Source organism: Lonchura striata, chromosome 8, assembly GCF_050655825.1.
Source record: "Lonchura striata isolate lonStrDom1 chromosome 8, ASM5065582v1, whole genome shotgun sequence".
Lineage (NCBI taxonomy): Eukaryota > Metazoa > Chordata > Aves > Passeriformes > Estrildidae > Lonchura > Lonchura striata.
Genome location: NC_140710.1, coordinates 12,125,075 through 12,148,052, shown reverse-complemented (window position 1 = coordinate 12,148,052; position 22,978 = coordinate 12,125,075). Strand labels below are relative to the sequence as shown.

At 36.6% G+C, this 22,978-nt stretch overlaps 1 protein-coding gene across 1 annotated transcript in view; it reads right to left on the bottom strand.

Moving 5' to 3' along the window:
- MIGA1 (mitoguardin 1) overlaps positions 1–22,978 on the bottom strand; it is a 33,779-nt gene that overhangs the window by 2,598 nt on the left and 8,203 nt on the right. Inside the window, exons 8-14 of the mRNA XM_021527640.3 lie at positions 9,591–9,691; positions 2,742–2,860; positions 2,492–2,564; positions 2,056–2,142; positions 1,834–1,932; positions 1,393–1,527; positions 162–215 (exon numbers count right to left, since the gene is read on the bottom strand). Of these exons, the coding sequence (XP_021383315.1) occupies positions 162–215; positions 1,393–1,527; positions 1,834–1,932; positions 2,056–2,142; positions 2,492–2,564; positions 2,742–2,860; positions 9,591–9,691 (668 nt within the window). The remainder of the gene's footprint in view (positions 1–161; positions 216–1,392; positions 1,528–1,833; positions 1,933–2,055; positions 2,143–2,491; positions 2,565–2,741; positions 2,861–9,590; positions 9,692–22,978) is intronic.

Below are 22,978 nucleotides of genomic sequence, written 5' to 3'. Positions count from 1 at the left end.
GGAGCTAAACTTCTGCAACTGGCAAACCTTTTGTCTAAATTAACAAGTCTACAGGACTAAGAGTTGATCACTTATATATTTTGCCAATTTTATAAAAAGAACTTCAAATTCTTAGGAGATGATCAATAACTTTGTTCCATGTAATTTGAGGGGTAACTTACCTTCATTTGCTGTCTTTTTTGCTTCAGTACTGACCAACAACTTGAAGCCACAGCCTAATTGTAAAAAGAAAAAATAAAGCAAGCACCAAATAATTTTCCATCTCAAAAGAACTCATCTGCAGAATATTGTTTTTCTATAGTCTATATTTCAGGGACATGCATTTTCTTCAGTTTCAATCTTGTGATAACACAAAGTTTAAAACCATGCACATCAGCTGATATAAATAAGAAGTTTATATGTAGTTCATACTTGCTATTTCATATCCATCTTTGCAACATTTTCATTAGTTAAATTCAAATGTAATTTGGCATCCTTGACTGATTTTACAGCTACCACAGTTAGCAACACTCACTGGGTTTAAGTGAGGACCAGTTTTGTATATTAAAGAGTGTGATCAGATATGAGTAACTATTTTAGATATTAAGTAGCATGTGAATGCATTGAAATGTACTTTTTCATTTTAGCAAAAACATTCTTGCAATAGCTTCAGATTCAGCCATGGAGCTTTGTCCAAATATGGAACTGTGAAATACAATATCCCAACATCAGTACTGGGCTTTTTCCCCTCCTAGCCTCTGACTATCCTCATCTGACTCCCCTCAGTACTGCAAAGAGAGTTAAATACAGACAAAGCACAATGTTACCATAAAACTACAAAAATATATACATGTTATCTTTATTTTTTTCCTCTAGAGGGAATATTTCAATTGAAAAACAAAAATAAAAGGAAAACTTGCAGTTTACAGAAAAAAATTGATTAAATGACAATAGTTCCTGTACCAGCTGACCATGGCAGTAGCCTGTCTCGAACAGAGGAATGAGATCCATCTGGCAAATAAACAGCCATACATGAAAAATCATTAATTGTAATCAACAGCTGAATACCTGTATTGTATTAATTTACTTTTGTTTTCCTTGTAACTTTGTCACTTATTCCTAAATCTCTGGTCTGTGGACCAAAACCTGGACCTGATTACTAAGACATGGCTAATAGAAACTTCCCTTCTAAAATTCTACTTCCTCAGAGAAAGGAAGGACAAGTTAAAGTATTTTCTCCAATGCATTCAATCATTCTCTGTTTTGGCCTGACCTGTAACTTTTAAATTCCTATTATGAAAAACCTGATGATAATATCTTTTAAATTCTTTTGAGGAAGATCTCAGGTACATACTCAGTACACTGCAATGTACTACAGATCAATTAATATGATAATTACACATGAATACTTACAGTTTCTTTAAAGGAGGAATTTAACCAGCGGTTATTTACTACATTCTGTATAGATATTGGTGGATTTTCTAAATCTTCAAATGAATCCATTAATATGAAGTCCAGAACAACATCATAAAAATTCAGGTTTTTCACCTATATTAAATGAGAACATGATCTAAGTAACCTAGTTTCTCTTTCAGCAGTGGAATTCAGCATGAACAATATTGTGATGCTGTATTAACATGCAGATTTGCAATTGTTTTTAATGAATATTAAAAATACTTTATCAGTAAAGAAGTTAAAAAAATGTGTGGTTTCTGGTACAAAACTGGTGAACGCCATTTCTCTAAATCAGCAATATAAAGAGTTGCCTTTCCCACAATTCTGAAATGTAAAAAGTTATTTTTAGATCCTATGGCATTAGTAAGGGTAAAAGCACTTTTCAGAAATGCAACTCACTCCTCTAGCAGCAAGTTCCATTTCAGTATTATCCCAGTGATCTGTTTGTTCCAAAAAATGTATCATTTCATCAAAGACATCTTCAAATTTCTTTGGATTCTGTAAAGTAAAAGCAATGAGTATCAAGCAAATGTAAAAAAAGATATGGTTGATTTTCCCTGGATAGTGAATTCAGGTAGAAGTTACATAAACAACAAAACATTGGTAAAAAAAGGCTTTTACCTTTCGTGCTTTTACAATTAAAGCAGACAAAATTTTTCTTCCACTTTCAGCAAGAAATATCCTGTTTGATGTTTCTGAAAGAATTATCTAGAAAAGGGTTCAGAAAATATAGACAGGTTCATTCTCAGGTTATACCAAATGATCTTAAACATGTCAATCAATTTGCATATAATTATCACCTCTAGTACAATTAACAAGTTCCTAATAAGCCTTGGGTGCAAAGGTTCCAAAGCTAATCATAAAACCTGGAAATTTTATGCAAATTAAAATTGCAAATACATCTCATTTTAAAATGGTAAAAACATAAAAGGAACAAGAAAATATTTAAATATAGATTACATTATAAAATGCTTGCATAAGAAATAACAGCCAGTTTCAACACCACATACTTTAGTTTAGGCTTAACAAGACAGATGAATCACTCCTTACAGTTTACCTGAAAAGCCTGTCGAATACAATGAAGCTTAGCAAGGAAGTCACTGTCTCCTAGACATTCAAACATTTCAGTCCTATGTGAAATAGAAAAATTTTCAAAGACCATTAAAAAAAAGCAGCACAAGAATATCCATCTAATTGCTAGAAAAAACACCTAGTACAAGTAACTTCTAAAAAGTGATTTCTAGATAGAATATTAAACTTTAATTCTTGCTTTTCCTGGAAATAATTAAATTGACATAAATCAATACCTTAACACCCGTGAATAAATTTTGCCTTCTTCTGCTAAGTGCATGGCTTCTTCATACAGGGGGCAGTGGCAAAGGGAATCCAGACCATATGTGCTACGAATCTCTCTGTGCTCTGAAAGCTGAAAAAAAAGTTTTAGAAGCTCACTAAAGAGCTTGCTGATATAATTTTTGTGAAGATAAAAAAATTCAAGAAGTTTTTCTGACATTCTACTGAAAGATGCATCCTTTTCTGCATCTGCTTTAAACAAAGAGGCAACAATCAACAAGTGAACAGAACAGATACACCACGTCATAAGACTTAATTTTGTAACTCCTAAAATCTGAGAGATACAGTTTCAAGTTTCAAAATTTTTTAATTAATAAAATAAAGGCAGCCTTAATTTTGTATTTAATTTGCCTAGTTAAGTTTTTGAATTGTCTACTTAAAATAAATCTAATGGGTCTCAAAGCTGTTAAATTGTCAGGACATGAAGTACTGAATGATTGCACCACACAATTCCTTAGGAAGCTGGAAATAGTAACATCCTTCCACCTGTTTTCATTTCACTGGTAAATAAGTCTCCCAGTTACCAAAGCACATTGTATAAACCATGAGCATTCAGTGTTTTATACTACCAGCTCCCTAAATGGTTTTCATTACTGGCAGTGTTAATTCTATGGTTAACATAGAAATAAACATGAACTTGTAGACATCTTTAAAGAAAGAAAAAAACAAAACTAGACCTATAAATCAAAGGATATAAATAATGCAGAGAACTTCTGTTTACAGAGTATCATATTTAATCCACAAAACAATGTCTAGCTACAAATTCATTACAAAGATTACATCAAATTATTAATTATAAAAGAAAAAAATCTGATGTTTACACATCATTCAGTTTAGTCAATGACCAGAAAATTAATTCTAGCTTTTATTTCTTTTTTTTTTTTCAATATCCTGCACAGGGCAAACAAATCTATGTTTCTAGGCTACTAAAACTGAGCATAGAAACATCTTTAAAATTAATTCCCAAGATAAGTGAACTATGTAAAAGATTAATCTCTAAGAATGACTTTAGAAAATCATACTGAAGCATTACTTTATGTTAAACCACCATTAAAGTTTTCAAGTAAATAAATGCTGAGCAGCTTCTCCTGTCACTGAGGCCATACAGCCAAGTGTGATGAATTCCATATTTATGGAACTGATTGAGTGCGACTGGATTAGGACTGGTGATTTCTACAGTTAGATGCAAACCTTCATCTGATGCCAGCACCTGAGGTGAAAACACCTTTACACGTGAAGATGGCTGATCACTGCCTTCTAGCACAGGGACTGAATATCTGGGAGGGATTGGGTGAGGCCCTTGATTATATTTAGCTTTTTTTTTAAGAAAACAACAATTCCTCTCATGCTAATATATGAAATAAAATATCAGGAGAGAAAGGTCTAACTGTTCTTGCCCTGAGATGATTTTAATTACGGATAAATTACAACAAATAATATTTGGAAAGGGGGAGAAAATTTCTGTCCCACTGACTTCTCTTGGCATACAGAAAGTGAAGGGGAGAAAAAGCAAACAAACTGACAACCAGAAACTAAATGTTTAACTAGAAAATGAGATTCCAGACAGGCTCTGAAGTTACACCATTAACGCTCCTGGAGTCACAATGGATTTTCTTTTGATGCTTTCTAGTTTTTAAAAATATATTGCTATATCAGTGTTTTATATGTAGACATAAAAAGTACATAGATGTAACAATACAAAGATATAACATAGATTATTATGCTTTAACTGATCTTGCAACCAGTAGGGGCCATTCTTCGAGATTAAATAAGGTGAAAGCTTGCCTATATAAACATCCTGCTTAAAGTAAAACTCATTAAAGATGATTTGTAAAGATACACCCACAATTCTAATGTAGAAGAGTTCAGCTACTAGGAAAATTCACAAATTATATTCAATATTTAAAGATATTCAGTATCTTTAATGTTTAAGATTCAGGGCATACAACATTTTATAAATAAGAACCTCTAAAGATGGCATCAAAAGGAAAATTAACTTTTTGTTGTAAAAGTCTCTGAGGACTTGCTACCTTTGAGAAAAAGGTGGCAGGAGGGTTAGATGGCTCACTATAAGTATCTTACAACAATTGGCATGTGCTCATGATATTTATTCAGGTACCTGCTTTTTATCCCACTGTGTACTCCTAAGCACCACATAACTCTCCTCAACAGGGATTTGGTACTAATCACAATTTACCAAAAAGCTCCAGCATCCAACATCTTGGCACCACAGGCAAGCTGGACACTTGAAAGCTCCAGAGTCCCTTCCTGCCATTCTGTAGTGGTCACCTCTGTGCACAGCCACTGCCACTTTGAGGTCTTCACACTCCTCTAGGGATGACAAGGAGCTCTGTCACAGCTGCCACCAGGCAGGCAGCAGCCAGGAACACAGAGGCTTGTGATGGTGGACTGGATGTGCCAGCCCCTAAGTGCCTGCTACTTCCTCAGTGTCAGGGAGGCACAAGGAGAAGAAAATGAAAATGCAGACAAAGAAGAGATAAAGGATGATTGACACTATAGCAGCAAGCTCATCATGTAAGGCTTTGCTCGTATCCATTCAAGGCTCAAGAAGGAGAGACCAGAGAAAGAGGTGACCACCACAAGGACATTTATGATGACCTGCAGGGGATACCTAAGATCATTATGTTAAAATAACACATACATCCTCAAAAGTCCAAAACTTGTAGTTCTAACTTGTGTCTAAGTAGGCCTGCCCTGCTGCAGAGCAGCCTCTGAAGATTACAACATGGATTTGTGCAGATGCTGATCAATTTTCTCTGGACTTCAGCTTCAGGGCTGTATCTGCAGTAAAGAGATGCTGAAATCGTTGCTCTAAGGCATCAAACCTTTGCTACTTACAATTGTTTTTATGTCTGAGATGCTTTGACTGCTTGTTTAAGGAACAGGCTCAGTACTCTTATTTGCCATGCACAAGTTGTTTCTTAATAAATAGAAAAAATTCTCAGCTGTGCATCAAAACCTTGTTGACTACCAAAATAACCACCTACATGAATGTAACAAAAACAAACAATGCTAGACCTTTCAGGAATTCTTGCTTGCTTCCCCTAATAGAGAGGTCACTTAACTGGCACATTCAGCATTCCTTACATTCTGAGAAATTATGTTTATCCTATATTAAAAAAGCTGATGATGATCTCTTTAAAATATAAAGACATTCAGAGAAAAGATTTCCTTAAAAAAAGTAAGTAGCTGCAGGATGAAAGTGAAACATGTCTGGGGAGCTGGAAGATGTGATGGTGATTAGTAATTAAAACGTCGAGATGGCATTTTAATAAATTGAAATGACAAAATGGTGTGTTCCACCTAAGGTCTGGAAGAAAACAGAAAGGCTGCTACTGATAAAAAGCAGCAAAGGATTTATTCACAAGTCTAAAAAAATCTCCCAAGCTTTGGACTAAGTTAACATTTTAACAAGGAAAGCAAAGATTATTTGATAAATAGACCTACAGATTCAGTACTAGTCAAAACATAAAAATAAGACATGATAAATGCATGTGCACTGACAACGAAGAAGCAGCAACAAAGCTCACTGTCAGGGAGAGCAGGAAAGAGGTTCTGTTAAGAAGATGGAAAAGAAGCCAGGAAAGAGGGGGCAGAGGCCTTTATCTGGCACACTCACTGCTGCCTTGTTGCCAAAGGTGACAGCTATTTTGATCACAGTATATGTAAAAGCAAAACTATGAAAAGCATATTAACCCTCATCAGCACAAGCTGAAGGTAGCCAGGCTCAAATGGGGAAGAAAATACCAGTATTTATCACAGTAGTAGTATTAATAACTTAATTAGGGCAAATAGTTGTGTTTACCACCCCTTCTGCAATGCTTCTAGAGCCTAAGTGTGTTGAAGAATAGAAGCCTGTCTGGTCATGGGGATGGCAATTGTGTCTAAATTGTCTTTATAAGGTACCTGTGTATACTGTAGATGTCAGGCACAACTCTGTATGAGAAGTCATCAAATGAGTAATCCTCAGCACCCTCTTGATCACCAGCCATAGCCAGATGAAGTTTTGGCTCACCCTCCTGCTATCCTGTAGAGCTCATCAAAAGGGCACGTGATGCAAACCCTGCCAAACTGTCCCAGTTTTGTACAGCTCTTTCCTATATTTTGTTCTAATGTAACACAGCATGACATTCTTGTTGCCTCCTAAGCAGTATCCCTATCAATTTCCATTCAAGCATCTATCTGTGTCTTGTTTTATGAATGTTCTCTCTCCTGCGGGCAGGGTGCTAAATTTGACTTGACTGTGTGTCAGCACTGAAACATGACCACAGTTTCCAGTCTCCAAAATCAGAGTCACACAAAATACTTAGTCCTGCTCCTTGGGACAGGATAGAGTGTAGAAAGAAGCCAAGGAACTGTCAACACACAGCTTGCAGTGTGATGAGGCCACAAAAAATAGTGCCATGTTCTGATTTCCTGGAAGGTGAAAACATTTATTCCAGTAGGGAATAAACACAGAGCAGTATAAACACACATGAATTTCAGATTTAAAAATTTTGCTAAACATTTCTATCAGAACATGAAGTTTAGGACAGTTACCAATACTGTAACTGCAATCAGGGAGCTTATGATGAAGGAACTGCCTTATTTGGCCCTTAGGTGAGACAAATCTGAAGCTCAGACCTCTTAACCTAAATTAAAACATTCCACTGTTTCCCTAGTGCAAGGAAAAAAATTTAAGAAGTAGATAAGCAAGAGGAAGCTACTTATCATCACGTCTAGAATACAAGAATCTGGTATGTCAATTGTAATCCTGTTAAATCAAAGCAATTGCTATTCCCTACTAACAGCTGAACACACTGGCAAGTGGTTACTGCTCCTTCTCATTGCTATAATGTGAAGCCTTTCCCTGCCACACACCCTCCTGAGGAAAGACAAAATATTAAATCAAGCTAACAGTGGCTTTGTGCGTGAACACCAGTTCACAGCTTTCTTTTCCCTGCACCACACAGTGATGCCCTGTAGCTACAACTCCAGAGGTAACTGACCCTGTAGTTTAGGCCTAGTGGCTCATATTTAACCCAGAAAATTGATGGTGCTCTGGCTCAAACACCAAACTGCAAGTTGTTCAGGTTCAATTAATCTTCAGGAATTCTGTCACCTAAGAATTTCACTAGATTCTTCAATAAAATCTGAGAAAAGAGAATTTGTTCTATTGGCAAGGGCTAGAACAGCTGGAAAGGAAGAGAAAATCTTCATAACTTTGTCCTGGCAGAACAAGTTGACAGAAGTGGCTTTGATGTATCAAAATATGGAGAATATTTTCAGGACACTTAATGACAATTACATGTCCAAGTTTGATTCCAATGTTTTTTTGCAGATACTGGGACAACAAGCTTTAGGAGAGGATGATGATTCCACTGATACATCCTGGGGTTTCTGTTTGCTAGCTTGATTGGTTGGTTTGGCCTTTCTTTAAAGCCAAGCAAGCACAAATGAGCATAAGAGGTTGCTCCCATCTTCACATACTTGAAAAAGCCTTATGAAAGTTCATGGGAAAAAAAAAACCAAAAAACCAAATCAGATATAAAATATACAAACTATAATGGTTTACTGCTCCACTCATGAGCTGGTAGAGTTGAAGCAAGCTTGAATTGTGGTCTTGTCCAAATTTCAGCAAAGAGTAACCAGTCTCTATGGATACAATCCTTGTTAGGAATGCATGCTAGGCACCACAACTTAATGTCAGTTACTAAATCAAGGAAATCACAATTTAATGTGAATTACTAAATCAAGGTTAAGGAAAAAACAAGCCCTGTAATAGACAGTTGCAAAGAATGCATGTGCAATTCTCTGTTTTTGCAACTGACTTCAGTAGCTTAGTTGTAGTGTGCATGAGAGCAATATCTATCACAAAATGGATCTTTTGAGGCCAACTGCCTCTCCTGTTTTTTGGAGAAGATCACTTCAGCTCCCCAGAGATTACAGAAGGAGATATTCCTCATTCAGTAAGTGTGTCACTGCTTATGAGTCTCTTTCAAATACTTCAAGGGAGCTGTAGCAGACTCCAGCTAATAGGCTGTTACCCAGAGATTGTTATGTGTCCTTTGCACTCCTACCCCAGGGGATTAGAGCAAGTTAGTTCAAGTACATCACATTGCCAAGGAAGCTCCCCAGTATGGCCAGTCAGGAGGCTCCCTGGCAGTCCCACTGCACCTCCAGGGACTATCACTGCTGGCCCAAGGTCCCTTCCCATGGTGGCTGCAGGAGCTCTGGGGTCCCTGCACACCCACACAGCCAGACAAGCTTCCCCACCAGCTCAGCCCAGGGCTCCAGGACAGTCTCAGACCTCTGGTTCCTGCTAAGTAATTTCATCAGGGCGCAACAACAGAGTAACAATTCAACCTGGTGCCTTCATATTGTGCATGGAAGATGCTAAAAATCAGGTAGCTGTGCATTTCTTATAACTTCCTCTTAAAAAATACCCCTCCAGGTCTAAACAATATAAAGCCTTCTTCATACATCTTTATTGTATGGTAAAGCAATAGGTATAAATCATGAAAGAAACTACTACAGCCTCAACTGACTGCTTCTTCATTCATGAAAATGTGATCTATTTTTCAAAAGCAACTTCTGTTTAGGAGGAGTTGGGGATGCATTATGTTAGTACAGAAAAAAATCCCCAAAACAACTAGGTCCAATGAAGCCTGGAAAAGCTCTTTTTTCCCCCCATAAGAGAAATATATTTTTGCTTACAATGACTAGCAAAAAATAAGGATTCTTCTGTTCACTGTTCAAATAGATCAAAAAAGCATTAAAAAAGCAATCTTTAAGACTCTTACCTCAGCTGTGGACACAAAGGAATCCGTGGATGCAATGCTTAATGTATCTCGAAGGCAGAAATCATCCGCATTATCCTTTACAGTAATGTCTGTGTTTTTATCTTTAAAATTAAAAAAAGTTTATTAGACTATGAGAAAATGCCATTTAAATATTGAAAATGTGTTTCATGTGTACTTTAACATAGTATTTCATTTGGAAGGCACAACATTATACTACTGTAAGAGTAAATTCTTTTATGACCCACTAACATATATAAAGGTGACTCTGTTTTTCTGCCTTTAAAATAGATTTTTGAATATCATCCACAATGAACTGGAAGAAGAAAAAAATACTTTGTCAACGTTTTGGCCTTTCTTTTGCAGACTTCAGATGATCTCTCTATCTTATGATATTACTTTGCTATATTGATCTAGGCCCTCAGTTAAGTTTTTGACTTGGCTGTGTTATGTAACAAACTGCTCCATGTCCTAGCCTCTACTTTTATTTTTCCAAATAGAAGTCCATTAATAAATAAAACACCACCACATTTTGGTTTCACTTGAATTTGTTTCACTTTCTACTTTTCATGCCTTTTTTCACTTGCTGGTTCTTCTGGAGAGCAAGTGAAGCTTTTAATCTTCACTGCATCTTCTTTCTTCAAAAAGCTTCTTCCCAGAACTATTTCCTACAGTACAAGAATTCTTAAAGCCTTTAAAATACCTGATATTTTTTTCTTAAAAATCATCTGCAATACAGTTTCTCTCAGCTGTGGTTTACTTTATTCTCAGATTTCAACTGTTGCACTTCAGGGGTGGTTTAGTTTTCACCATATAGAAACACTTTCACAGAAGGATTAAATTCGTAAGTCAGTAAGTCAGACTTTGGCTTGATGTGACCCATCCTACATTCCCAGTAGAGCAGATGCATTTGTTTTGGGTTACTTTACCTTCAGACATTACACATGTATTCCTAAAAGCCTGTTTTATCTCCAAGAGTCAGCAGCTACCCAATGTCATCCAGACTTGTTGCTAAGGCAATACTTCACTAAAAACTCCATTACACGGCGGAGTGGCCAAATGCCAATTCACTGGGATGGTTTACTCATCACTTGAAATGCTACAAAGCCACATTACTTAACTATTGCTTTGGTGGTTGTTATGGTTTTATTAGTTACAGACTTGGAATGACAGCTCAAAATCTGCATAGAACAAATATCTGTCTGGGAATATTCACTGAGGGAAAAAATTATTCAGAGTTTGGACAAGGATTTTACTAGAGCAGGTTAGGCAAATTGCAATCATGACTTCACCACTATTCATATGAATGCTGTTTAACTAAAATGTATTCCACATACATTAAAAAAATAATTTGTGTAAATGAAATGAAGGAACCACAGCCCAGAACAACACAGAATCAGGAGTTCTTTCACAGATCTTGCATTCAGCCTGCTATAGATTATATGAAGGTCTAGAGTTAATAAAATTTTGACTTAATCCATCCTTGTTGAAAAAGTCATACTTCCTAGTTTTCTAATATGGCCTAAAACTATGACCTAAAACTATTGCTTTTAACATGTTAATTAGTTGAATATGGAATATTTAATTTTTTTCATTCAAATTCTCACCACTACAGAAAAAGACACAAAACTTGCATTTTATGAGGAAGAAAAAGATTAAAAATAAGGTTGAAAATGCCAAGTGAAATAATACCTTTGGTAAATGATATGGGCACACAAAGCACAGCCTCCCCAAAGAAAACCAAACAGCCTTGTCAGCTATTTCTGACTTTCAGGCCACCACCACCCTAATACCCTAAAACATCCTCAGCCAAGCAGGTGCTTATCAATACCCACACTGTGAAGAGAGCACACTACTATGAAAATTCACCATGGAATTTCACTAGGGTGAAAATTAAGTTACAGCTGGACTACATACCATGCAAGTACCAGCAGAGCATTCTTAGACACAAGAACATGAAAAAAGAGACAGTGGCACAAAGAGCCTCCTGGAATGAACAGCTGCAAGAGGAACCCAGCCACCAGTGCCTGCAACTGCTCACACATTCATCCCTAGTTCTTATGGATTCTAATAACTTCAGGAGGGGAATACTACCGAGTATGTGAGCCTGAAATATACTTTACTTATTTGTGGAGCCAAGTAGTTATTTTGGGTTCACTTATATTTGTAAAGAGAATGAAGTAGAGCTTCAGATGTTATGATCATGGCTCTTGGTTGGCATGCCTAAAAATGTATATGTGGTCCTTAAATTAGATTAAGGTATTAAAAAATGGAACAATATGGAGGATTGCTAAAGCTTGTGAAATTACTCCTGGATTTATAAGGTTTTGCAAACAACTACCTATTTGAAACTGAACCAATAAAAAAAAGCAATCAGAACCAAGCTATTTTCACATCTATTTACAAAGTCCTAATCCAGAATAATTATTTGTCTTTGTTCTGGTAGGTTTTCACAATAAGACACAGCACAAACTCTCAGAGCAAAATCTGACCTTCATAACTGCACAGAAATTAACTTTTTAGTATTCAACTGGGAAGCATTCACCTTCACATAATGTTTTAAAACTCTGAAAACTGTTTCCATGTTATCTTCCTGCCAACCCTGAATGAAACATGGCAGGAGTTCACAAGTGAGTTTGGCACTTAGCTGACACATTTAAAAAAAGAAAGCACTTACCCACTAGTAAAGAACTCTCTGAGAGTTACAGATTTTAGTTCCAAGTACCACCATTAAAGTCATGGTTCCCAATTCTGCCCAGCCCTCCCACTTCAGTGGAAAAATCAATGCAGTTAAAACATCACAAGCAGGAAAGCGGAATGAGAAAGGAGAAACTTTATAGACTCGGAAGAGGAAAAAACCTTGCAAAGGAATCCACTAATGAAAAGTCATGGTACCCTCACTGCAGCAGGGGCCCAGTTTTCTGCCAGCCCACATTGTGTGCTCAGACCCCTTCGATGTGTGGCTTCCTGTGCAGTGAAAGGAATTACAATAATCCAGTTCAGACAGCACAGCAGCATGAATCAATACAGTTCAGTTCCATGAGTGTGCCACAGTCACACAGCTAGTCAAAAGTGGCACAGTGGTGTCACCCCTTGCTGAAACATCCAAACCCAGCTTTATTTACATTTAAAAACAGCCATAATTCTGAGAGCGCTGATCATCACTTCTACCAAGAGGCTGCTAAAGCATTACATGAAGTTTTACAGGATGCACCCAGAAAACAGTGAATTTCACATCATTTCGTTTTATAAAAAGGAAACAATCCCAGCCTTCAGGTGTTCCCTTTTTATGACTGGGTCATACAGCCACAGGTTAAAAAAGCAAGCCAAGAATGGAGCAGGGTACCCGCACTGTGGATCTCCTGTTGCATTATGTGTTTACATTCTCCAGTAACACAAATATGTGGGGGAGCTGGAGGTACCTCATCTAACCACATTAAACCAAAGCTATTATTGACTTCAGCATGAAAATGTATTTCAGGTCAGGATGTTTTTAAAATATCTCCCCAAATCTTGTACTCCATCCGTACATTAGCATGTATCACAAGTTCAACATGTCTCATGGCTCTTTGTTGCCACTGCTCTGATGCAAACTGAAGTGACAGATTCCTTTAGGAAACAAAGCAACAGTCCTTCCATGCCCACCAACCCACAGAAGATACTCCAGCCTGGCTCTCAGTGAGGGCTCACACCTCCAGCAGGGCCTCTTCTAACTCTGAGCTTCTGCTCACCATTGTGAGACCAGCAACTTGGCAAACAAAGCTGTCTAGTGGGGAAGAACTGGGGAAAATGGAGCACAGGACAGCATCAGATAATCAGTGTCTGCAATCTCACCTTCCTCCTAGCACTCACAGACCTTTGTCAAGGTAAGCTGTGGCTGAGCTTACTGCTGAGCCTTCAAATCACATCCTTAACAGAAACCTCAGTAGTTTTCATGCAGGGAATAATCTTCTGCTTATGTGTGAATAGACAGCCAAATCTTACTTCCTCGGAATAAGTTGACTCAACAGCTTTCATAATTGTTTCCAAGCACAACTATAATATTCAGGGTTCACACAAAAGCCTTCTACTTAAAACACACTCATACAGGTATAAAAAGGTCCATTTTCCAAGACATTGGGTTCTCACCTAATTATCATAATGTAAAACCCAAGATGTTGTTCAGTCACTGTGTTCTGTATTACTTTGAAGTTATTCTTAAGACAAATGTAGTACAGCTGACTAAAAGCTGAATTAAAAGCATGTGTATAAATGACAGTAATATATTCTTCATAAGTAGAGAATGCTTATAAAAATTTAATAGTACAATCCATTCAGTTTACACACAAAAGCAATAAAATCCACCTGAAAACTGTGATGTACTGATTTGCAATACTTGTCATCTGGATAAAATGCAATTTGCCCACAACATTCTCATAATCTTCAAGAGATTTTCCAAATACTTTGGAAAGAAATAATAACAACTCATGTGATGTTGATAATAGTTTGACTATTTTCAGATATTCAAGATCCTGTCTCTGTAAAGTTATATTATCTGCAGAATACCACATTTAATGGTGAATAAAACAAAACAATATGGCTACTGCTCTTAAATCCTATTGCTCTCATCTTGCAAAGCTAAATAAACAGCACAAAATTACATGAGTAATCCTTTTAGTCTCTCCATGTAAAAATCAAGTGTACCTGAGAAAGGAATGTAAATTCAATTTATTTCCCATAATCCATGCACACAGGTACATCAAATTACAGAAAAGTATTAGGAAATACTATATAAATTTGATACCCTGGAATGGTGATAAATGAAATGATACTTTCAAAATTTAAATCTGCTACAGAATTATTCCATGAGTTTGATAAAAGAGTTGGAATACTTTCTCATAGTTGTTATTTTTTTAAGCAAAGAAAATACCAAAGGCTAAAAATATAATTTTATTATAGAGAATATGACCTGTGAAAGCTGTGTCTGAATCACCATAGCAGGATTTATTGTAAAACCAACATTTCAAAATAGAAAGACCTCATAATGAGAAACTCTATGATATCAAGGAAGAGGCAGAGTAAAGACACGTGGTGCTATGTTGCTAAAATCTGAATTTTAAGAAAACAAAGCAGCATCTGAAATGTATTTTATACCCTGAATTAACATATCATGTGTGCTAACAGCTGAGAAATCAGCTTAGTAAACACAAAATAGATTTATGCATGTGTTCACCTGTTTTACCACTCTCTTTACAAACATATGATCCTGAAGTAGATTTGAGACATTTATCTTGTGTAAATTACATGTCACTAGGAGGTCTCTCTCACATAGCCTTTCATTTCACTGAAATGTAAACATTGATTCATAACTGCACATTATATGGTTCTACACTTATACAGGGATACAGGTTTTCACAACTTCTTTACCCTGAACTTAAGTATCAGTGGATCTTTCCTGATTTTAAGGTTTAAATCCCTATCCTTTATAGAAAAGTTTTGCTTCTGAGCACTCTACTGTTTTCAAGTCTAATAGTTTAGATAAGTTACTGTACTTTGATTTGAGAGAAAAGACTTGGCAACCAAGCAAAGTTTGCTCAGTTGTCTAATCCAGACAGAGTCTGGATGGATGGGCAGCACAAAGTTGTCACTCCTCTTCACAAGGGTACTCCATTCTCCTGTAGTTCAGAAAGCATCACATCTCTGTTGTCCACAGCAAAGACCATTTTGAATTCCAGTGCTGCTTATTTCAAAGCTGAGACTTTGAAGCCCCAGGCTTTACAGCACAGCCCTGTGGAGCCTGCCAGACACCTTAGTCATCAGATTTAAACGTCACTGTCTTTTCTCAGCTCTTCACATCTCAAAGCCAAGTGCAACCTACTGCTATTTTTGTACAGCCACCTTCTAGAGACAATGGAATGGTCTGTTCAACCCCATTCAGTGAGACAGTACATTAACTCATGGGGATGCAGAGCAGATTCAAGATGCAATGTTGTATTTAGAGAAGGAAGTACAAGGTTAACTTTCAGGCTTCCACATCTAGAAATTAGTACCTTCAGTACCTTTCCTATGCCAGAGGCCTCCATATGCAGGTTAGGTCTTCTCACCAGACTGACAGAGAAGTCTCAGAAGTAAGTGAATGTCTCCCTTTGGTCTCAGTTCTTCCACACCTGTGAGTCAGTGGGTACTTAAAAGCAGGATGTTTATACCAATGCATTACCAAAAGTATCCCGGTATCCTTTGTCTCCAAGGCAATTCATTGCCCCCTTCTTGGCTTTCCCACCATGCACTTCTTCAAAGACAGATATTACCACACATAGTGATGAAAAAGGACAATAATAACAAGCAACTGTTGCTCAGCTCCTGAAACTTGTTGTGTTTCTAATAGTTTCTTCAATGTACTTTTTTTCAAATCAGTTTCTTAACACGTTATATGAAACCCAAAAGAGACAACATTTTAGTATTCTGGCATAAAAACTACTTTGCTGGACACAGCATAAGAGCATGGGACCATCCAAGATGATCTTATCAAACTAAGATTTCTAGGAAGCTTTTTCTTTAGCCAGTACATCATGCCATAGGATAGGGGTGTTGACATTTCAAAGCAAGAAAAGACAGCTTGACAAATGGAACCCACACATTCATTTGTTTTTCCATTAAAAGAAACATATGCTGTCCAGCAGTTGATAATTCCACTTACATGTATGAAGACAGTATCAGAAAAATATGATACCTTCTCATCTCCCTGAATTATCAGACAAAGACAGAACCAGCTATATAGCTGGTGATCCTCAATAAAATGAACATCAGAAAATGCAGATATACATGTGTGTTTTGGGCTCACACTTAGACTCTGTATTCAGAATAGAGCATGTTTGACAGACAAACTCTGTAAGAACAGCCTAATAATTTCAGCCTTCCCTTCAGTTTCAGGGCAGAACTATTTTACAGAACACTGCACACTCCAGTGACAGTGCTCAGGAATGTGACTGGCTTCTGAAAACCCAGCTGCACACAGAGACAGTTTGAGAACTTAAATTACTAAGACATATGCTTAACTTAAGCAATAAGACTTAAAGAATATCTTAAGTGCCCCACTGTCTGTGGCCTATTGTATTCTACTTGTCCTCAACAATGGGAAAGAATGAGATAAGAATCCTTATAAAGTTGTACTTCTGAATTCTTCTGAATCTTTAGTTTACTAAATAAGACCAATTATCAAACAAACTAAAAAACCAAATTAATAATACTATAAGGTTGCCAAATGCATTAGGAAGAACATATCGATACTTTAGTCATAATGCAAGTAATTATTAGAGCAACCTGACCATTAGGAATCACCTAACTTATGTACATTCTTTAGTATTCAAGCTTTGCTTTATTTTCCCTTACTGTCTTTTACAGATAACCAATACATTGACTAGATGGCAACTTTAACTACATCTGTTTGAGCAGCTGCTAATCAGTGCCAGGCCATGTGGAACATGCATACATTTACCTTTAAATACTCGCAGCATTTCTCCATGTAGAACAAGGACAGCTTTAAATAGCAGGAGACAGAATAAAGCCTGGTGTGATCGACATGTGCTCTTGAATCAGTTACACCATAGCACTTTGCTGCAAAACTGGATTATTAGGTAAGGTGGGACATGTGCACAGTCCAGATAGCTCACAGAGAATTAAAGACAGTAGTTTATTTAAAAATCACCCTTTAGTTTGAACGATCAGAAGGGAAATCAAGCACATCTCAAACCCAGTTACTTTTTCTAAGAGTTTTAGCAATTAACTGCACAAATACATGCACAAGAGAAAAATGACATGAATAATAAATTTTACTCCCTCCATTGTTAGTGTTCACTTTTGCTATAACTTTCCACAAAAATAAATTTACTCCCACATATAGTTTCAACTTTGAAACATTGCAAGCCGAAACAAAAGTTTAAGAAAATTGTATGTCATTAAAAGGCCATTAGGAATTAAATGCTTACACAAGCTAATTAAGCCTACCAGTTATAGGGTAAACAATTAAAAACCACACCCTAAACTAAATGCTTGGCAAATAAATGTGCAGAGCTGTAGTGATGGGGCATGGCTAGTGCTAGGTAACAAATCCTGTTAACAGCAATTCTTGAAGACTGTGCTATGTGGATATACCACAATCTTTTATGCCACCTTGTTAGGTCAGGCTTTTCCACCTAAAGGGCAGAAAGATTTAAACATAGCAGACACATTCATTAAGAAAAGTTCTTAGCCTTTGGGTATGTGCATATACACACAATGTTTCAATTTCATTTTGAGTCCTTGAAAATAAATTGCAGACAGAAGAGTATCTATCTTAGTTCTAACTATTGAATTAACAAAACTATAGCACAGAGATCTGTTTGCTGCTTTTATGATTCTGTCAATATTCCATTTTGATACTGCTCTCCAAAGCAACTGGAAAGCTCAAAGTATTGTTTCTGCACTTCCAAGACTAAGCTACCAAGCCAAGAGAGTTGATTACATTGGAAAATTTCTTTCCAAAATTCTGAACTATCACTGCCTTTATCACCCCCAGCCTGTTCTGTCTCTCCTTTCTTTATTTTGACCAAAAACGTTTCAGACAAGCCTCTCTTAAAAGTAGACTGCAATGCAAGAAGAGATTGTTTTCAGACAAGTTCTAAAAGAGGAATTGGCCCTAAGGACCAAAACTTGTTCCTGATCATCAGTTTATATAACCTCACACTGCCAGTATTCCAGCCAGAAAAATAAACAATTATCCCACCCTATAGTTTGCAAAGAATCTGCAAACTATAACTCTTAAGAATGTATCACAAAATCACGAGAGAGAAGAAATTAAAAAAAAAAAAAAAAACTTCCTGCATTTGGAGGCCTTTTTCCACTTTTATATAACTTTTCAAAATGCAGGCAAGCAGCTAATAATTCAAACTCTGACACGTGGGGAAAATGATTATTTTTCTTTACTCAAAAAGAAGGTAAATATGTACTTTTAAAATACTTTTTTTTAAAAATTGAGAAAGAGACAATTGCAGCTGCCCACATATTGTAAAGAACAAGCAGATTTAGTTAAGATGCATTTTGTGTTAGGAGGCCTGAGCAGGGATGCACAGGAACAGCTAACAGAACGAAGTCTGGGAAATAAAATAATTTTGGTAGATTGTGGCTCCATTATAAGCAGCTTTTAGAGCTAAAAGGAGGACCAGCTTGTATTTCATTTGAAGAGAAGGTCCCAAGGGAGAGAGACCTCTTAAGAGAGGAATAATCTGGTCAGAAAAATGAGCAAAGGTGATTTTTATAAACAACAGTTAAGTCCATGTCAGACAAGCAAGTTTTAAATGGACAAGGCAAGACAAAACATGGCAGGAGTCAAGAAGTGAGAGAGACAAGGGCTTAGACAGGAGTTTTGGTGTGGACAGAAAGAAGACAGGGCTCGGGGATGCCATTTAAGGGAAAGCAATGAGGTGTATAAATAGCACTGCTGGATCTAATGGCAAAGCTGTTGGGCAAACAGTAACGAGAGTCCTCAAAAACCAGAAAAAGATTCTTTCTCATCTTATTGAAAGTGCTTTTGGAAAAACCTTCATGCTAAGTGACCATAGTAAGTGACCTTAATTTCTCCATTGCTGGGTCAGTGAAGAGTAAAATAGAAATCCTTGAGCCACTGTTGAAAAGATTTCAGCTTCTAGGATTAACAGGAAATACACTCCATGTTAGCAAACAGCAACAAAAAGATACATATTATGAATACCAACATTTTCCAGCAGCAGTAACTGCATGTCTATGCAAAGCTACTTTGCATTTTTAGTAGAGTACTGCCAAAACTTAGAGTATCACTGACAAAGCCAAGCATTACAGTATTTTTACAGACAAAACATTTGCAAAAGTATTTTTGCTTCATTAATAGATTGAACTTCTAACTACCAATCTTACTCTGTTCAAGCATTGTACCTAAGAGCTTTGTGATAAAGAATTTTATGGACAGCCATTTAGAAAGGAAGTGTTATTAATATTGGACAAAATGTCTTTAAAGGGAAGATTCAAATATTACTGAATAGGGAAGACATACAATCCAATTCAAATGTGCACTTTCTCTTTGGTGTCAGAAATAAGAAGCTGCAGCAATAGGTTGCAATATAAGAGACCTCATGTCTTAGCAGTTATTGAACTTCAACAAACTGCAGTAACTAAAAATTATGTTCAAAATATGCATTATTTTTTTAAAAAATAGGATTGGAATAACTTCTCTGAGCTTTTCCTCAGAGTTAAAAATAGTTTTCTTTCCTCTTCCCTCATTTACTGGGATGAATACATTTTTACACTTAGAGAAAATGCTGTTGTTTTCTTTTGTTTTTATTTCAATCCTGTTTGAGCCACTATAAAAATGTTTAGGCCTTCTCCAAGAAATTAAGAAATTATTTAATGTAAATTTATCTTGAAGGAATAAAGTAAGCAAAAGTTGTCAAGCTAAGCTAAAAAGTTACATGACTCTTTAAGTTAATAGTATCTAATATTAGAGCTCACCTAAGTGAAGTACTACAAACTGCTCGTCATTGGAGATTAGGAATTATAACTAGAAACATTTGTTGAAAATAGGCAAATAAAATACATTCAAACTAAAATTTTTAACATTCAGAGGCAGGAAGAAAATACAGGCTGTAGATATTAATCCGTGGATAGGAAGACATTACAGAAGTCTGTGTTAATAAATTATATAAAAATAAGGTTTCAACAGTTTCAGTGATTATGGAAAGATTTTGTTTGTTTTAAGAGCCGCTGAAGAAAAGGTTTCTAATATGCAAATCAATTCTCCAAACAGTTTTGAGACTAGGTTAAAGGCTGTGCTTATTCTCTCCAAAATGCCAGACATATCTTTGAGTGTGAGAAGAAAATTAAAAAAAGAAACAGACAAACCTTTCAACAAAATCATCCAACAGCACAGACCTTTGTGAGAGATTTTACTGTGGTAGCTCAAACACTTAATTTGATTTAAACTGTGTAACTGATAAACATTAAAAGTATTATAAAAATTAAAATGTACTAACACTAAAACATTTTAATATTGTCAAAAAGTTTAAGTGCCAGTGTACACAAGTCACCATCAGTTTGAATGCCCGCATTCCTTTTTACAGTAGAAATTAAAATAATAATATGAAGTATTAGGAATTTAGCACTGACAAGGAACCCTACAATTTGAGAATTTTCCCCTCTGACCTGAAATTCTGCTTGTAAGTAAAGCTATTGTTTCTCTCCCAACTCTTTGCATTCCTCCCAAGTTAACTTGACTAACATTTCAGTCTGCTAGGAAAGATCTAAATAGGAAAAAAACATACGGAGAGCTTTCTTCAAGGGCAGACTACTGAAAGTACTGGAGGCTTTTAACCCTCTAAACACTCATCACTCAGAAATAACAGGATGAATATTTCATTTCACAGGTTTGTGCCAACTGCCTCCTTTCTCATGGAGTGCAGCCTCATGCCTGCTCAGGAAAGCCTGTCTGTAGGCTTTCCATGCTGGTTCACAGTACTAAGAGGCACAGCATAAAAACAATCACAGTTCAGCCCTACATACTTCTTTTATTTTCATGTCCAGAAGTACTTTTTCTACTGAAATCCTATTTTAGCTTATGGATTTATATAATACTGAGAGTCCAGTGGAGAATGCAACAAGAGTGAACACGATGGCATTCCATTATTTCATCTATTTAAAATGCGACTCTTTTCCAGGGTGGTATTAATAATTTATAAGTCAACAAGAGCTTACTAAATTAAAAATTATTATTTGAAATTATTTTTATTATTATTACTCTTAATAGTATTCTACTCACAGGGAGAAAATATATTTATTTATACCTCTGTCATCTGCACTGCTGAAAGCTGAATATTTAGAAATATCAGAAGTAGCTGTCCTAGCAGGCAGAAGAGAGGCACTTCAGACACAGTCCATGAAGGAAGATAGTGGCTGCAGTGATAAACTCTTGTATTCCAGCAGGCCCCCAGGTAACTCCTTCCTGATTCTCCCATGTGACACGTTACCACAGCCTCCTCCAGAAGGCTCCTGCTCGGCAAATTGTTTATCATGCACAACCAACCTAAAATAGGAAGTGGGATCACAAAATGAAAAGCAAGCCTGTGGTATGATTTATCAATGGCAGTGCCAGGATCTAAATTTGATTTGGTAGAGAGAAATGTTGGGAAAAGTAACATTTAAAGGTTTTGGGAAGGAGCAGCATCTGTGAACAGTAGATAAATAGCAGGACAGAGGTTTCAGGAGCTCCAGAAGTTTGATAGAAGAATTTAAAGAAAAAAGCCAAAATTGAGAAATTGCTAAAAATTTTTACCTCTGTAAGTTTCCTTCTGAACAAATTTGGAATTCCTTATAAATCAAATTATAAACATCTTCCATTCTTATAAGTAAGGACAAGAAATGCCTGTCAGGCATTTATGTAGCACTTGATAGCATCTGTCCAACTGTCAGAGCCTCAACTCCAGCTGTGGCTGATCACAAGCACTTCAGGTAGAGGAAACAGAAGAAAAATCCACAAACCATATCTATCTTTCCTATGTACAAGAGAAAAAAAAAAAAAAAACAGAGCTAAACATTTTCTGATTATTGTTGCTCGTGAACAGTTGAAACCCTGAAGCACAAGAGCTAGTTATAAGCATTTTTAACGAGCTGTGTCATAACAGAATGGTTTGGGTTGGAAGGGACATTAAAGACCATCTGCCAACAGGGGCTTAAAGCCCTTAAACCCATCAGGCCTTAAAGCCCTTAAAACCCTGTCCAGCCTGACCTTGAGCACTTCCAGGGATGGGGCAATTACGAATTTGTTAAGGACAAAGGCTTTATCTCATTCACCCCAAGGCTCACGCTAAAAGGAAAAATAGTATTAAGGGGAAATACTTAAATGCCAGAAAGACCACACTGACCATTTAACCCCAGGTCTGTGTCTTCCTCTCCAAGAATGAAACATCCCCAAAACAGCACTAAAAGAAAAAAAATCTTGCCTCTGAAGTGTGTTGAGGGTAGCTTACTTCAGAACTTCACTGGTTTCACTTGAACAACTAGAAATTTGATCTAGTTATGACTCTGACAAAGTCTACAAATCCCCCAGCACACATAACTTTTCCATGTGTAAGCAGCTATTCAGAACAAGTCAGTCACCTCTCAGTATTTTCTTCAATAAGGAGCTGACATGCTCAATATGAACCACAGATTAGCTTGTTTTTCTAAAACATGGAAAATTTTTATGACTTCTTTTGAGCTGTCTAGAATCTCCAATCTTCTGAAATATGACCAAGAGAACGGGACACAGTATTCTAAAACCACACCAACCCAAGACTGCATCTCTGCCTCTATGCTGCTGCTGTCCTTTGCACACAGCCAAAGGTTACAAAAGTTTTTTCCTGCAGCAATGT